The sequence below is a fragment of the Schistocerca americana genome, chromosome 5, assembly GCF_021461395.2.
Source record: "Schistocerca americana isolate TAMUIC-IGC-003095 chromosome 5, iqSchAmer2.1, whole genome shotgun sequence".
NCBI classification, from domain to species: domain Eukaryota; kingdom Metazoa; phylum Arthropoda; class Insecta; order Orthoptera; family Acrididae; genus Schistocerca; species Schistocerca americana.
Genome location: NC_060123.1, coordinates 566755308 through 566773094, shown reverse-complemented (window position 1 = coordinate 566773094; position 17787 = coordinate 566755308). Strand labels below are relative to the sequence as shown.

The 17787-nt window shown below is 39.8% G+C and overlaps 1 protein-coding gene across 1 annotated transcript in view; it reads right to left on the bottom strand.

The window, feature by feature from the left end:
* Positions 1–12905, bottom strand: part of LOC124615960 (cysteine protease ATG4B) — an 82948-nt gene extending 70043 nt beyond the window's left edge. The window contains exons 1-2 of the mRNA XM_047144163.1: positions 12796–12905; positions 11747–11917 (exon numbers count right to left, since the gene is read on the bottom strand). Of these exons, the coding sequence (XP_047000119.1) occupies positions 11747–11864 (118 nt within the window). The 5' untranslated portion in view covers positions 11865–11917; positions 12796–12905. The remainder of the gene's footprint in view (positions 1–11746; positions 11918–12795) is intronic.
* Positions 12906–17787: the final 4882 nt, after the last annotated feature.

The window sequence follows — 17787 nt, the reverse complement described above, 5'->3', positions numbered from 1 at the left end:
TACAGATTGCATCTATCTTGTATTTTAGGAATAATACAACTGGGAATATAAGTAAAACAAAATATAAATACATTAATAGAAAATGTAAACAAAAAACATGAATTCAATACAAAGGCTGCTGTCTCAGAGTAGTCTGAATTTTCAATTTAAACTTTTCCTGCAGCAACTGTGGTACTTCCGGAAGCAACACAATAAACATTTTTAGTGCCAATACTTGAAGCTGCCATGGATTTTGACAACTAGTAACTTGTGATGTCTCTAAAATTTCTCTCTTTACTATCATTGTAACTGTGGATTTCAAGCTGCATACTAAAGTTTGTTTTCTTGCTTTCCTGTCATAACTGAGGCAGTTGAAGGCATAATGACTGAGGATAGTCACTACTCCTAGATGGATAAAGGAAGGTTTGCAGTGGTCCTGGTTCTTATTTGGTGTTGAATTGTAACTGTCTTCTATCGGAGTACCAGGAAACACAGACTTCTGAGTGGCCACAAAACTGTAACCTGTAACTAATTTGCTTGGTACACCATTAAGAAAACCTGTTGGTACTGCATTTTTTAATATTTTTAAGTGATATACAACATGTGCAAGTTTTCCATACATATGTGCAATGCATTCTTTTCAGGTTAACTAGTTATCAATCATGATACCAAGAAGTTTCGCAGCCTTCACGTGATCCTACATCCTAATCATCAACACTATGTAACATCTGCTATGTATTACATTAATTCTGTTTACCATGAATGACTATGGTTATACTGAATAATACCGGGTGGCTATAATAAACTTTCCCTATTTAAAACATTATAACACAGAAACGAATTACCATACGAGTACCAGACTTGGTAGCATTAATGTCCAAAGTATGGAGTGCACGATTTTCACATGTCACAGAACCACCATCCAGTTCCAACAATGGCCACCAGGTACTGTGATCAGCCATCATGATTCACAGTCACACATCTGACCAGTTGCAGTGCACTTGGTGGCGTGCCAACACGAGCTTGGACAAAAGGAGCATGGCATTACTGGTGAAGCTCTGTTATCAAAACAACAGTAATATGGCAGCTGCACTTCCAAGAATATCACCAGCTGAAAGGGTTACAGATGGGTCAGCTTTCTCCACCTGCTGTGCAGAGCATGATGAGAAGTCGTTCAAACCAACTGGAGAACTGGGCGTCACTCCGGGAAGATGGCGATGACAGGTTGCACCACAGGTGGTTGATGAAATCGCTGTTGCTATGGCAGACCATGCTGTGTACAATTCCCGACGATCAGGCAGTGCATGTGCTGTACCAAGACAGTTGAACATCCCGTGGTCCACTGTATGGAAGGTGCTTCAAACAATTCTCAAATGGTATCCGTACAAGATCCGTGTCATACAGCAGCTTGCACACAGGATGCACAATGGTGTGTTGACTTCACTCTCCAGTTTCTCACAAAGAATGGAGTTGACAAGGGCCATCCCTGGACCATCCTATAGACAGACAAAGCTCATTTTTCTCTGATGGGTGAGGTGAATACACAGAATTACCGAGTGTGGGGATCTTAATCTCCAGTCACTGCGCATGAAGTACCTCTGTATGGTGAACATGTCACCGGATGGTGCGGGTTCACAGGTACATTCATCATTAGCCTACTCTTTTTTGAACAGATTAGCGCTCAAGGATCAAAGTCATGCAGTGTGGCTGGCCAGCGTTACTGCGATATGCTTTGCCAGCATGTCATACCCACTTTACAGGAGAGAGACGCATTGAACATCTGAAGGACAGGGTTTACCAGAGAAGCATTCACACATGTGCTGATCTGAAGCTCAGCATATCGAGAGAGGTAGCCAGCGTACCTAAGGACATACTTTGTACTGCTGTTCAGAATGCAATCCTGTGCTTTCAGACTCTTCTGGCACTGGTGGGTGCCATACTGAGCTCCTTTTGTAGCAGTAACGGTACCAGTATGTAACGGTATGATAAACCATAACAGTACATTAAAAGTGTTTCAACTGAATTGATTCTGCATTATTTCTCTCCCCCACAGACTTGACATTAATGCTATCAAGTTTGGGGCTCATACAGTGATTAGTTTACGTGTTATAATGTATTAAATAGAGAAGGTTTAATTATAACCACCCAGTATGTCTCAATGAATTGCCACAGGAGGATACTTCCTATTAAATAATAAGGTTCTATCATGTAACTCATGAGTCAGACAAACTATTCTTGCTGCCTTTATTTGTATACATCCAAATATACCTGAAATATCTATCTGGTATGGATTCCACACACTTGAAGGTCATATCAATATTTTAAAAAATTGTACTTTAATGATTTCGAATTTTGTAATTTTATTCCACATGTCAAAACACGCAAAAATCCAAAATTAATTATGATTTTGTGTGTTTCATTTTTGAAATATTAATTTTTAAAGTTTCTGGAATTGTGAAATTTCCATCACATTTTGAAAACAAAATGGCCATATATCAAAAACTATTTGACTTACAGGCCTCAAATTTGGACCAATTTATTCAGTTTCTTACAAACATTAAAAATATGGCAATTTTTTCTCAAAGCAACCTTTTCCAAAGCAAACGTTTTTAAATTCTTAAAAATTTCAAAATTGGATTTTTTGTGTTAAAAAAATATGTACGCAAGTTACACAATTCTTGGTGCCAAATTTCATTAGGTGTTCCAATGAGAAGAGGTTGAAATAAATTTTGTTTCACTGCAATTTGATTTGTCGACTGTATCAAGTGCACTTTGTATGCAGGCTAGTTCAGAAAGATGGTGCTGGCAATCCTGCGTACATTTAAAAACAATTAATTTTAGAAAATCGAAAGGAAGTGTTCACACTTTTCAAATCAAACTATCCATAGATCCAAATTGGATTCTCAAGTTTGCTGACTTAAAGTGAAAAACTTTTATTGTAGCTGTTTGAGAAAATTTTAGCATTTTCATGAATAGAGTGTATTTTTAAAGCTTGTAAGAAACTGAATAAAATGGTACAAATTTTAGGCCTCTAAAGCAACTAGTTTTTGAGATATGGCCATTTTCAGGTTTCAAAAGTGACAAAAATTGTATCATTTGGAAACTAAAAATGAATAACTCAAAAATAAAACATCCAAAAATTTTCATTTTGTGATTTTTCATGCACACAACTGCTACAGGTTGACAGTTATTGAACTATATGAAATAAAATTGTCGTAACTTCTGAACAGTTTGTGTTAGGACATTCAAATTGCACGGTTTATCGCGGGGCATGATGGGAATTAGTATAATTTGGTTTAGCAATGAAGCCCACTTTCACTTGGAAGGGTTCGTCAACTAGCAAAATTGGCACATTTTGAGGACCGAGAATCCTCATTTCGCAATCCAGAAGTCTCTTCACTCTCAACGGGTGACTGTGTGGTGTGCAATGTCCAGTCACAGAATAATTGGTGCGATATTCCTTGATGGCACAGTGACTACCGAGCGGTACGTGAAGGTTGTGGAAGATGATTTTATCCCCATTATCCAAAGTAACCCTGATTTCGACAAAATGTGGTTCGTGCAAGACGGAGTTTAACCCCATCAAAGCAGGAGAGTGTTTAATGTCCTGTAGGAGCACTTTGGGGACAGCATTATGGCTCTGGAACACTCAGAGGTCACTGGTGTGGGTCTCGATTGGCTGTCATATTCTCTGGATCCGAAGACATGCGACTCCTTTTTGTGGGGCAATATTAAAGACAAGGTGTACAGCAATAATCCTAAAACAATTGCTGAAAACAGCCATTCAGCAAGGCATCAACAGCATTGCCGTTCTGACACTTCAGTGGGTCGTATAGAATTTCGCTATTCATCTGCGCCACGTCATTGCCAATGATGGCAGGCAAATCAAACATGTCATAATCTAAATCTGAATATATGTAGTGATGTTTACACGTTGAATAACATGTGTGCACATCGTAGTTTGTAACTAATTTACATTTTTTCATATAGTTAAATAATTGTCACCCTGTACTACCACTGTACATAAAAATCATGAAAATTTGTGATTTCACATGAACTGACCCTCTACCAATACTCCACGTTGAGTCACACAAGTGTTTTGCAAGTACGCTTCTTTGTAGATTGACTACATTTTCTCAGTATCCTACCAATGAAACAAACTCTGCCACCTGCTTTACTTATGCCTGAATCTGTATGGTCATTGCATATCATATCCCCACAAATTATTACATCCCAGTATTTGTACCAGCTGACTGATTCCAATCATGACACTAATTTTGTGGTTGTAGGATACTATATTTCTGTGTTTCATGAATCACTAAAATTAACATATCTGAACATTTAAGCTAGTCACAAATCTTTGGACTGCTTTGAAATCTTATCAAGATCTGACTGAATAGTAGTGTAGCTATTTTTATAATATCTCATTATACACGGTCGGTTATAACTACTGTCTTGAAGTGCTGTAATGTTTGAATACACAAATTATTTGTTGTGTATCAGCAGAACAGCAAAAAAGTACATAGGAGTAACTCCATTTGCATCCTAGATGCAAGGAAAGTTTATGCACTATCACATCTGAATGTCGATTGTTTGTGAGATTTGCAGGGTCGTGGCCTGTCAGACAAGGTTTATCATTCCATGATACTTTTGCTTGCACTCATCTGGTTTCTCCTACTGTCACAAGAATACAGAATTCATCAGTTCAGAAGGACCATACTCATTGTCATCCAGGGTCTCGACAGTGGCGCACGACTAATGCCAGATAACAATGAGATAATGTCTGCTTGGTCAGGCAGGACCATAAAGACATGTCACATACTTTTGAGTCAGGAAATGAGTTTGTTTGAAGCAGAAGAATTATTGACACAGGTAGCAGAATGATGACTGGATCACAACAGATTGCAGTATGTAATCTGTGTTTGCACTTTCGGGTGGTGCGACAGCAGAGGCACACTGACCATGTGCACTCTGCGGCAAAACTGGACATTGGAGTGGCATCATGTCATCTTTTCAGACACGTCACAGTTCTGTGTACAGCATCATGATGGGCATATCTACGTAGGACACCCAGCGGAAAAAAAAAAACAACTTTGCCAGACTGCATTTGTCATCATATGGGCCCGGCATCTGCCATGATAGTAAGGGGTGCTACTGTGCAACAATATGACCACCTGTGGTTCATATAGCTGGTAATTTCGAAAGTAGGCATTAAATTTCTGATCTGTTACAAGTGGTTGTCCCCTATCTTCGAGGCATTCATGATGTACCCTCTCAACGGCAAGACGGTCACATTGCCTGTATTACCAAACAAATTTCATCATGTATTCTTTCTATACTATACTGTACAGCACAATCCATATTTTCTTTTTTTTCCTAATCCACTCCAGTGTTGCAATTTTAATGAGCAGCACTGTATATAACTGCATATCTGCAAAAATTCTCAATCTGAAGTGCAATTAAAATTACTTGATAGTTGACACTTTATACGTTGTAGCTGGTTTCTTCCAATCAGAATGCTCAACATCACACCCAAACTGTTCACTGTTGCCAAACTGCCACAACAGTTGGTCAGTTCACTTCCAGTTCCTTATCCAGGATTCTTTCTTGATGTGTTTGGATGACGAATCATGCCTCTAGCACTTTTATTCCATATTTCATCACACATGGCTGGATTCTTTCATACAAGATGCAATTCAGCATTACATAAGCAGTCTGTCGAAAAAATTATAGAACATTTGTAACATCAATGGTGTGTTGGAGTGAAATGCAGTTAGCATCCCTGCAGATACCTACATTTAATGTTAAACTGCTGGCAGTTTCATTGTTGTATGTCTGTTAGTTATTGTTCTGTACTGTACTGAGTAGAATGTTTTGCACACACTTTGTGAAATTCGAGATGGCAGAGTTAGAGGAGTAACATGTCTGCATTAAATTTTACATGAAACTCAAGAAAATCTTTACAGAGTCACATCAAATGATACGAGAAGCCTATGGTGTTGAGTGCATTTGGTGTTGTGAATGGTTCACATGGTTTAAAAGTGGCCGAACGGAAGTTGAAGATGACCCTCGTTCAAGATGCCCTTTAACACGTACTGACAACGCTCATGTCAAAAACACCAGTGAATTGTGCATGCCAATTGAAGATTGAGACTGTCCAAGAGATTGCAGAAGAATGAAACATTTCAATTGGATCATGCCATGCAATCCCAACACAGTATCTTGGAATGTATTGTGTTGTCGCCAAGTTCATCCCATGGCTCTTGCATCACAATTAGGCACCCACAAATTCATCCCTGTTGCTGCACAACTGTTACACAAAAAATAGAATCACTGCGCTGCTTCATTCTCCATACTCTCCAAACGTGCAGCTTCTTTTTTTATTTCCAAAATTGAAAACCCCATTGAAAGGACGAAGGTTTGCAATGATAAATTATGTAGCAGAGTATTTCGAAGTAGACCATGCACAACAAGTAAAAGTTAAGCGAAGAAAAATTTTGTGGATTTTTTGAACAGACCTCGTATACAGTTACCATAGTAACAGGGATCAGCTTACATTAGGTAAGCTTCACACAATATTGTGTGAAGCTGAATTTTTGAAGGCTGCAATTGATTGTTGCAACTGGGTCAGAACAGTCAAAAATCTAACTACTTAAACCAGTGTTGTGGCATAGTGAAATGATTAGTGCATATACCTCATGTGTAAAATGGCATAGGTATGATTATTGTCAAATGTAGCAAAACTTTATTATTGCTGAATCTAATTAAAATAATTTGATTATTATTTTTATTCAGTTAATTGGTTTAAATGTGTTTTTTTGTAATTCTTTGCCATGTATTTTCATCATCATACTGGCTTTTTTATTTGCTCTATTTTGTCTTTCTATCATTAGTTTTTCATTTGGAATCTGTCTATATTACATATAGTCTACAACCAACTGCCAACGAAGACTGCTAATTGGTTTGTAGTGCGGGAGCTCGGGTAAACAGTGTGAGTATAGTTTCAAGTAACCATTGACAATGAGAAATTAAAGTTTGCTTTTCAGTGCTGAAACTGAATTTTTTCTGTCCTGAGTTTGCTCGCAGAGCTGAGCTTCAGTCGCTGCACACTGCTGGCCATCGTTTTCTCAGGTAAATTGCACATCACAAAGTTTTGGTTATGTTATAACACAAGTTTAAATTCAGGGCTACAAAAAGTGCCATCCGCTGCAGTTCTGTCACTGGTCACTTAAAATCAGTTGTTGACAGAGCATCTCGCAATTCCAACATTGCTCCACATTACACGTTAACGGCATATGTGAAGTGACTTGCCCTGTTTCCATGCCACATATAACGGAGTGGTAGCCAGCAGCCAATGTTGCAACACTGTAGTGGGAAATGACAGATGTCAACTATCAAGTAATTTTAATCGGACTTAAGTCCCTAATTTCTATTGATACCCCAAATAATCAAAGTTTTGTTAATAGCTGGTGGTGCGGAGCTGACTCAATTAATTTTAGGCAGTCAATAAACACTGCATCTAACTGATTGTCTGGAACCATGAATTTCAGTATGTCATGCAAAAAAATTACTGGTATTCACATGTCCGTTGTTTTTTTAAACCTTGCTGGTTGGCATTGTGCGGGTCAGTCTGTTTGAGATACCTCTTTATTTTTGAGCTCAGAATATGTTCTAGGATTCTATAACAGAAGGATATCAATGATACTGTGTGGCAGTTTTGTGGATTTCATCTGCGAACCTGGTAGTTGACAGGTGTGACCAGTGCTTTCTTCCAACTAATTTGTTTAAGGAACCTATGCTATATTGTGATTAAAAGACGGGTTAGCCTGGTCACAATTTATATAGAGAGAACAAAGAGGAACTCTACTGGACCTTTGACACTTTCTCAGTTTTAGCAATTTAAGCTCTTTCTCATCTCCACTAACACTAATATCTATGTCACTCGCCCTTGTAGTGGTGCGGTACTAAATTGTGGCAATACTTTTGTCTCTCTATATATGAACATCTGAAAAGTGCGTTCAGCACTTCTGCTTTGCTACTCTCAATTTCAGTTCCAGTGTCATTTATGGATGTGTCAATACTAACTCTGGTGTCACTAACAACCTTTACATACGACAATAATTTCTTCAGTGTTTCTGAGAGGTTTTTCAATAAGACTCTGCTATGTTACTCATTGAAGGCTTCATGTATTGCCCTCTGAATTGCCAAACATATTTCATTTAACATATCTATAGTACTTTTGTTTTACACCTATTGTGCAGTAGTTGCTGCTTCTTTAGAAGTTCCTTTACTGAGACTGTATACCATGTAAGATCCTTCCCATTATGAATGACTAACAGAAGCAACTTTTTGTCTGGAAGATGACGTTTTCTATGGCACATTTATAACAGAAGGTAAACCAAACCGACAATTTTGTATTTGAACCTAGCCTTTCCGTTCTACCATGCATTGCTTACAAACAACAAGCTGGCCTCCAATTCTTCAACTAATAACAATAATAAATCACCTTTTCATCTTAAAATTTACATTGACTATGAACACAGATGCATTTAATTTAGTTATCTGGTAAAATCATTGGAGTTTTATCTAATTAATACAACTTTTCTGATTTGATCTTGTAGTTATAATTCTTAGTACAGAAAAGTGGGATACTTGGTTGTAGGACAACATTTGTCTGCTTTGACCAGTGACACAGGTTTGCTGTAATGCGAAGTGTTGTGTGATGTCATTGAGCCGAAGTGTGTGTGTTTTGGACTGGAAGTGAAATGTTGTTGTAGAGGGCGCGGTGTGTGAAGAGGTGGCATGCTCTAGTGGTTTAATTGTGTGGTGGCAGTGTATCTGTGAGATATTTTATTGTGTCATTTAGTGTGCTATAGTCATGATGGCACAAAGGAAAATAATGCAAAGAATGCTGTCATATAAAACTGAGTATATCATAAAATTTAAATTGTACTGTCATGTGGATAAGTAACTACTGAGTAAGTGGATAAATGTTTATTAACATATTGAACATGCAACTCATCATTCATCGTGTTCATTTCCCATCATTCACTGCACATAAAAATCATTCATCATGTTCACTTCCCATCATTCACTGCGCATAAAAATACAAACTACAGCATGCAACAGAAAAGCTGCCGACACCATAAGTGCACTTTCACTCTTTAGGGTGATCTATATAGGTGAACTGGAGATTGGGATACCGGCTTCTGTGGTTGGGGGGGGGGGGGGGGGGGGATTATTGGTATCCTTGTCTAGGCCTGAGCTATATAGTTTAACTGGAGATTGGAATACTGTGATCTTAGGTGTGTTGTGTATGGTTTTGTCAGGTTTTAATTTTTGGCAGTTTTGAGTATTATTTTCTACGGTGTGTTGTCTTGAAAGGTGTCATTGTTTTTATTATTTAATTTTTAGTTTATTCCTGCCCGAAATCCCCTTTTTACCACAGTTGTCTCACTAATTTCAGTGGGCTTAGTTTGTGTATTTGTGCACATGTTGTCAAAGCAGACGGGAGGTATCCTAGTCTCGAGTAATCGTGAAAAGTGCATTAAATATACACAACGGGCTACACTGCACATCTGTTACAATAAACTTTACTTTGATTTCACATTCGTTGACCTCAACAACTCTCACCGGAAATCTCACCTTCCCGCCTTATGTAGAATTCTAGTTATATCACAGATCAGTCTGTGACCACAACCAATGTTTTAAGGGAGAGTACTATAACACACTAACTTCTACAATGTAAACACCACTTATGAATTAGGCTTTAGGCCTGTCCTGAATGCCTCCTACAAGTCAGTACAAGGAGCATGTTATGGCAGAGGGAAATGATTAGCATGTCACCAATCCCTCCCCAGCAGACGAATCCTGGTGATGGTGCTACTTCTTTCTTCAAGCAGCTTCTCACTTGGCATCACAATGGCAGATTTACTCTGTTTAACATCTTCCTACCACAAAAAAACCTGAGGAGGCACTGGAAATCAAACCCAAACCCATTCAGACTGAAGGCAGCATCGCTAACTAATCAGCTATGGGGGCAGTCCTCCCACTTTTATGTACAAGGTTTTTCCACAATATTTTTCCAGTGAGACGGCTAAGTCAATAAAACACTCAGCATCTTCTGAAATAAAAGAAAAGTCAAACCACTAAATTTTGGTCCATACCACACTGATCATTATTTCGTCACTTAAGTGAAAGTTAACAACAATCTTTGCCTCCAACTTCTCAACTACAAAGTAGTTTGGAAAAATATTATGCAAAAAATTATTAACACTTTTTGCTCTTTCACCATCTTCTTTCTTAATTAAAAATACAACAATGATATCTGAAGAAGTGGAGAATTTATTACCTAACAAGGAGCAAGAAAGTATGCAATAATTAGCTCAGTGAAGGAATGTGTCAGTCATTGAGCGGAAGTAATTTATAGAATGCACATGTAATATTTGATGGTTTACTGCAACAACAATTTGCATGTTGTAACAGCTGCAATCGAATCCTATCTATATTTCACAAAACTGGATAGGTCATATTCGCCAATAATGTTGGACCAAGTTTTGGTTAATGGTTTCGACAGTTTGATTTATATGTCAACTCATTTCATTAAATGTCAATGAAGAGAAAGACTGAAAATATTAGGCCTATGTCAAAAGAGAAATTCACACAGAAAATTTTATAATTATGAGACCCATCTGCTGGCCAGTAATTACCTCCAGGGCACAAAATATTTAGTAAGGCTAATAAACACATATATAACTACATGGCAATATCCTTGCTTTCTAAACTACATGATCCTTCCTCAGACTAAGCGAGATGGAGCAAATGGTTATCACATTGGACTCACTTTTGGGAGGACAGCGGCTCAAATTCCCATCTCGCTATCCAGATTTAGGTATTCCATGATGTCCCTAAATATCCTCAGGCAAATGCTGGGATGGTTTCTTTGAAAGGGCATGGCTGATTTCCTTCCACATCCTACGTTAATACCAGCTTCAGCACAGTCTCTAACCACATAGCTGTCAATGGAACATTAAACACTAATCTCTTCCTCCCCTTCCTTCATCAGGAAGGTGTGAGGGAAAGATTGGGAAACATAAAAATGAAATGGCAAATCACTGAGGATGATGATGTGAGGGTGAGAGGAAACAAAGCTGGACGGGGACATATCAGAAGAGCGCTCTGACACTTGTGACAACAAAAGGATATGAAGGGGAGGAGGAGAACCACAAAGTACACACTCACTGACAAATAAATGAAATAAGTTCAGACCAGTATCAGCACGATGGTAAGATGGGGACTCAAAATTCTTGTGTTGGCAATGCCTCAGGTGGAATAAATAGTTATTGTCATTATCTGCTATTTGGCATAATTTCAAACTTATAGGCCTATTTTTGAAATACACATAACTATAGTACGCATATCATTAAATTTCTTTTTTCTAATACAAAAATGAAAACTGAAAGGAAGAGTGTTTTCTACTGCAATCAAATGATCTTTTTTCATTCTCAAATAAAGTACTACATCAGCTTAGCACTGCTCTTCACACACAAAGTGCCAGTGAACCCAAAGCTGAAAGACCAGGAAGTGTACACAAAAACAGAATAAAAAAACTGATGTGGTGTGAAAAAGAATAAAACAATTACAAAATTTTATCTTATACATACTTTATATAACTGGAAAATATTATCAAAACCGGCTCTCAGTCACACTTTCACTTCAGTGTAATTATTTATCTACCAATATATGTACTTATATGTTATGTCTTTACCATGAGGTGGTTTGTACTCTTTTCCTAGAATCCACACACTTTCTTTTGTCTGCGGTATGTCATCTGGATCCAAATGTGACGCATCATGAGTGAGGTATGCTTCTAACATCATATCCATGATTGGTATGTTTTTGGTAAGACAATGTCACTATTTCACTCCAGATCATCAGCCTATGACATGAAAATAAAATATGGTACCAGTAAGTGAAAGAAATGTTAAGTCTCTTTCTATTAAAGTACAGCCTGTCAAAAATTTCCAGTAATCAAATGGCAGCAGAGAAAATAGCTCCATGTATAAAAGAATGGCAAAAACATCTTAAAGCTATGCAGTATTAGAAATAATAGCCGTATTTGGACCTTTAACAGAGAAATTAATCTCATGAAAAATGCTTTGGTCAAGCTGTCACGCCCCTTTTAAAGTTACACCACACAAAACAAAAACCATTGACATTTGCAACTGAAAATATCTTTATGGTTGTAAATGCTGATTGTTGTACTGAACTGCCGTGAAATGTTAGTAAGCCATGTTCACTACTGGCATTTAATGTACAAAGAAAACGCGCGCGGAAGGAAATTAGACCTGTTGCGTTTCATTAACTATTACGTAAAAACCTTAATATGCTGCAGATTCCTGAAACTTCCTTTATGTGGAAAACTGCTATTTCATGGAACGCAAACCGTCTCCTCAAGCATTCAAATAATGGACAACACTGTCTTTCAGCGTCTCTCAACGCTATCATGAAACTAGGCTATTACTACAGGCTGTCTCTGAACAATGAATCCTGGTGCCTCCTAGCCTTTAATACAATGTAACCGATTCAACTAGAGTGTCTCTTGTTACGTTTAACAATACATGTCGCGGACCCATGTTTTCGAAACATTTATGTAACTATATGTCATATGAGGCGGATTTATGTTTACGTCCTCGAACTGTCAATTTCAGATTTCAGAGTTCCATTTAAATTGAAGTTCTCATGTGGAAACGACATCGCACTGGTTACACAGAAATCATAGACATTTATTTTCTTTTGTTCACTGGTTTGTATTACCTTGTAAACAATTTCGCCGATCAGTATAAAAGCAATAATATATTTATGTCTTTGCATTACACGGCACATCCTATCCCAGCAAAGGTGCTTACTGCCTCCGTCAGACGATTGTCGATCCTGAGTATTGATATCGACCCGACATTCGCAATTTCGGGAGTAACCGAAACAGAGAAATTAAAGAGAAGTGTTAGCTATCACTTTTATCAGGATTATAATCTTAATGGGAAAAAGGCATGAAATTACATGAATCTGAATAATAGAAGGCATGTAGTGCAACAGAAGACGCTGAGAACCCACAAACGTAATAAAAGCGTTGCCTCCCATGAACACAAAGCCGTGCTTTGTACGGTTAATAACTCATAACAGTGACAAAAACCGCCCTGTGATTTACCATGAGAGATAGGAGTGAACATCGCAAGAAGTTTTAGTGATCCAAAGTATAAGCGAAAACAATCCCAGGAACGAGGAAAGCCGGTTTTGTATTGCAGTTGCAGGATACCGTAAGCGGCTTCCGCAACGTGTACGTAAGTCCTCCCACGTCTCGAGTTACCTACCGTGTCACTGTCCAAGTAGCATTGCAATGAAACATCATACGACAGAGTTCTGATATAATTTATGTAGCACTCCTTCGATTGATTTATAGAGCCGCTGCCAGGACGTGTAGCTCTTCTTAGACAATGGAGTTTGTAGCGCTACATCACTACAATATTGTTACAACACCAACAATAGTGGACTGGCGCTAAAACAAATCGGAATAATAACATCTGTCGAGGATCTGGCAGAGATGGATACATGTTGAAAAAATGGATAGGATTCCCTCCTCACATGCTTCACCAGACATCACTTTTGGAAATCCCAACTGTCTAGAAGTGGACCTCATGCGTATGAATATAAAAAAGATTTGATTTGTGAATACACTTGTAAATCGTAAGTATTGCTGTGTGCGAAGTGGGATATTACGGTGGTAATAAGCCACCAATAGAGATGTCACACATAGATCAGGAGAATACTCTTTATTAAACAGAGCACTAGCGCAGAGCATCTATAGTCCGATCCATGAACGATGGCGGTTCACGAAGGTGGAGAAACGGATGGATACTGCATTGTTGCCAGTTCCAAGCGACACTTGCGTTTGATGAAAGGGTGAATCTTGCAGATTATGTCTAACTTGCGTGTGTAGAATTTGTCGCTTACCATTACCGTCAGCCATGACAACTCGCAAAAAATGACTGGCTGGGTCATGTGTGACATCTGTAGAGAGCCTGACCGGATTGTTTCTTGTGGAGTATGTGGGAGTGTACATGACCACCATTTGCATGAGGTGTCATCAGACCATTTCTTGCAGTGGAGAAAGTACTGTGGCAGATGCTGTACACTTGGTAATGGGCATGGTATTGCGATGGTCTTCTGTCGTGACTATACCATGTTGTTGGAGGTGTGGGTGGGTTGGTTGGCTTATGCAGAGATACGGAAGCATTGCATAGCTCTTGTGGCAGCTGAAGTGTTGTGATGCATGTGTTATAGTTTGGTTGTCAAGGCGGGCATTGTTGTCATCATCCAGCAGTATCCATGCCAGTTCGAGGTGCTTAAGGGAAACAGTGGTGGGTTTCCGATTAGTCAAAATGTCAAAGGTATGGGTTCCCTGTTTGAGCACTTTGTAGGGTCCTCAATAAAGAGGTTGCAATGTGGGACATATCGTATCATCACAAAAGATCACTTGGTCACAGTGATCAAGATCTCTAAGAACAAATAACTTAAGCGATGCATGTGGTGATGGCAGAGAGATCTGTGTGTGTGGTGGATGCAATTTTTGATGTGTTGTACCAACTGTGGGACATCAACTCACCGTTGTTGAATGTGGGCAGTGTGTAATATGCGGGAACCAAGGGGCTTTCCATATATTGGTTTAGCGAGCAAAGTGAGAAGGTCCTCTTTATATGCACTCCATAAGCCTAGTAGGACCCATGGAACTGCCTTGGTCCATGAGCCCCCATGACACATGAGTGCTGCTTTCAGTGTTCTATGACACCGCTCCACTGAACCACTGCTTTGTGGATGTTAATCAGTGGTGCATGTATGGTCGATTCCACAGAGATGGCAAAGAGATTTGAAAAGGGCTGCTTCAAACTGTCTGCGCAGGTCAGTGTAACACCATCAGGTACACCAAAGCAGGCAGTCCCTAGTTTGACAGAAGTCTGTGTGATGGTGTACATTGTGATATCATGGAAGAGGACTACCTACATCGAGCAAGTCATTCTATCAATGGCAGAGAGAGTGTAATGAAATTTTTTGGGCTCAGGCAGTGATCTGATGATGTCAATGTGGACATCTTCGGAACGTGATGTCGGTATTGGAAAGTTGTATATTACAGGCCAAGCGTGATGCCTAGTTTCGCTTTGTTGGCAGGATAAACAGCCCAGTGGCCTTACAAAATGATCTGTAATCAGCTGTGTAATTGCCTTGGCACCAGGGTGATTGAGGTTGTGAAGTCTGTCAACTACTTCTCATTACATTTTGACGGCAATCAGTGGTTGTGGTTTCCCAGAAAGACATCACAGAGTAATGTGGTGGTTGTTGAAGGCAAAATGTGTTGTCCAGTCTGGAGGCTTGCATTTCCATCAGTTAATAACTGAGTGATAATGGGATCATTTGTTTATTCTTTTGTCATGCATTTGTAGGAACACATGAGAAATAATTGGTAATGATATTATAGGCTCTGTGCACGTATTGGATGTCAGTTATGTATTGGTCACTAAGATCCAAGTGACAGAAATGTTGGGGGCTGGCATCTGTGGGTGGATTGCAAATGGCATTGACCAATGGCTTATGAACTGTATGTTTTGTTATGTGATGACCTTCAATGTCTTCATTTCAGTAATGTACAGTGGAATAAACTGCAAGCAGCTCGCCATCAAATGTTGATCATTTTAACTGTGAGGCCAAGAGGTTCTTGGGGAAAATCAAAGTGGTTGTGGCACTCCATAAACAGTCTGTTGTAGAACTGCTCCAAATGCTGTGTCACTATCGTCCATTGTAAGTGTCAATTTGTACATCCATTTGTGGTTGTGCCAATGTAACAGCTTGAACAAGGCAATTTTTAGTGTGGCAAAACACTTCCATCATTTCTGGGGTCAAAGGTAATTTCATTTTCCTGTGTTTCGCATTGCATTTCAAAAGCATTTGTTAGCAGGATCTGCAATTCAGCTGCCTGTCAGAGGTGTTAGCGGTAAAAGTTGAGAATTCTGAGGAATTTCTGAAGGTTGTGGCTCGTTTCCAGGTGAGGAAGGTCTTGCAACAGTGAAGTACATCCAATTGTTGGTTAGATGCTGATGGTGTTAAGAGTGTGCCTGAGGAAAGTGACTTCCATCTGCTGAAGTGGTGATTTTGCCTCCGTAATCACCACTCCACCCTGCTTCAGTGTGACTAGAACTAGATGCTGTGAGTGCTCATCAGTGAAACACAAGAAGATGGGTATGTGTAGCAGAAGGGGAAGCAGAATAGTAGACTGTCAGTGAACTGAGTGAGGCCAAGTCTGTGTGCATTTTTAAGCCTGTGTGGCATAAAGTGATACTCAAACACACCAATAATAATAGCAGTCTTTTGGATGTCATCGGTATTCATCACACTAAAAACTGTAGCACCTGCAAGGGCATGTGTAAGGACCTGTAAGTTTCAAATGGGGTAGATGTCATACGCTGTTCAAGAATTGAGGACTCTGCAATCACTACACAATCTGATAGAGCCATCTTTCTTGGGAACGAGCTTGATTCTGGAGGTCCAGAAACTATCTGAAGGGTGAAGAGTTACTGCTTGAAGGGATCTGTTAACTGCAGCTTTGGCAAGATGTAGATCTGCTGGGGCTAACTGTCATTGTCTATGTCTTAGTGGGGCCTGTTTGTGTTTATTGTGTGTTGCATGGTACTGTCACGAACAGCGCAAGTGCATGTGCCTATGTGTGAGATGGCCATGAGCACTGTTAACAGATGCTGCACACTGCGGTTTATGACCTTCGGTGGCTTTCGGGAGCTAGTGATTTTCTGTGTTGGTATGGTGTGTGCTGGAGGTTGGTGTGCCCACACACGAGAGGTGGCGCCGTGTCCAGCTGCTTGTTATCTGCCATGTGGTGCTGCTTGTGTACAGCTGCTAGGGCTGTGGCGATGGCAATGATATGACACCAAAGATTGTCATTTTCTGTCTGGACTGGTTGTGTCTGTGTGTTTGCAAGCAGTGTATCACTGATGTGTATGGATGCATTTGTGGAGAATGTTACGATTGGGAGGGGGTAGGGTGGGGAGTGGGATGGACACCGGCTGTGGAGGCATGGAAGAGGTGGTGATCGATTGCAGAGTGGTGAATAAGCATGGACTGAAAGTCCATTCCGTTGACTAGTTTTACCATGTTGGTAACCAGGAAGGTCCATGGACACTGGAGTTTGTCAGGCATGTGCATGGGGCAGGGATTATACCGTATACACTAATGTTTAATGGCCGGCCGGAGTGGCCATGCCGTTCTAGGCGCTACAGTCTGGAACTGCGAGACCACTACGGTCGCAGGTTCGAATCCTGCCTCGGGCATGGATGTGTGTGTTGTCCTTAGGTTAGTTAGGATAGGTTAGGTTAGGTTAATGTTTAACGTCCCGTCGACAACGAGGTCATTAGAGACGGAGCGAAAGCTCGGGTTAGGGAAGGATTGGGAAGGAAATCGGCTGTGCCCTTTCAAAGGAACCATCCCGGCATTTGCCTGAAATGATTTAGGGAAATCACGTAAAACCTAAATCAGGATGGCTGGAGACGGGATTGAACCGTCGTCCTTCCGAATGCGAGTCCAGTGTGCTACCACTGTGCCACCTCGCTCGGTGTTTAGTTAGGTTTAAGAAGTTCTAAGTTCTAGGGGACTGATGACCTCAGAAGTTGAGTCCCATAGTGCTCAGAGCCACTAATGTTGAATGTGTTGGCAGCCTGGCGTGTGAGGGTGGTCGTAGGCTTGAAAGTC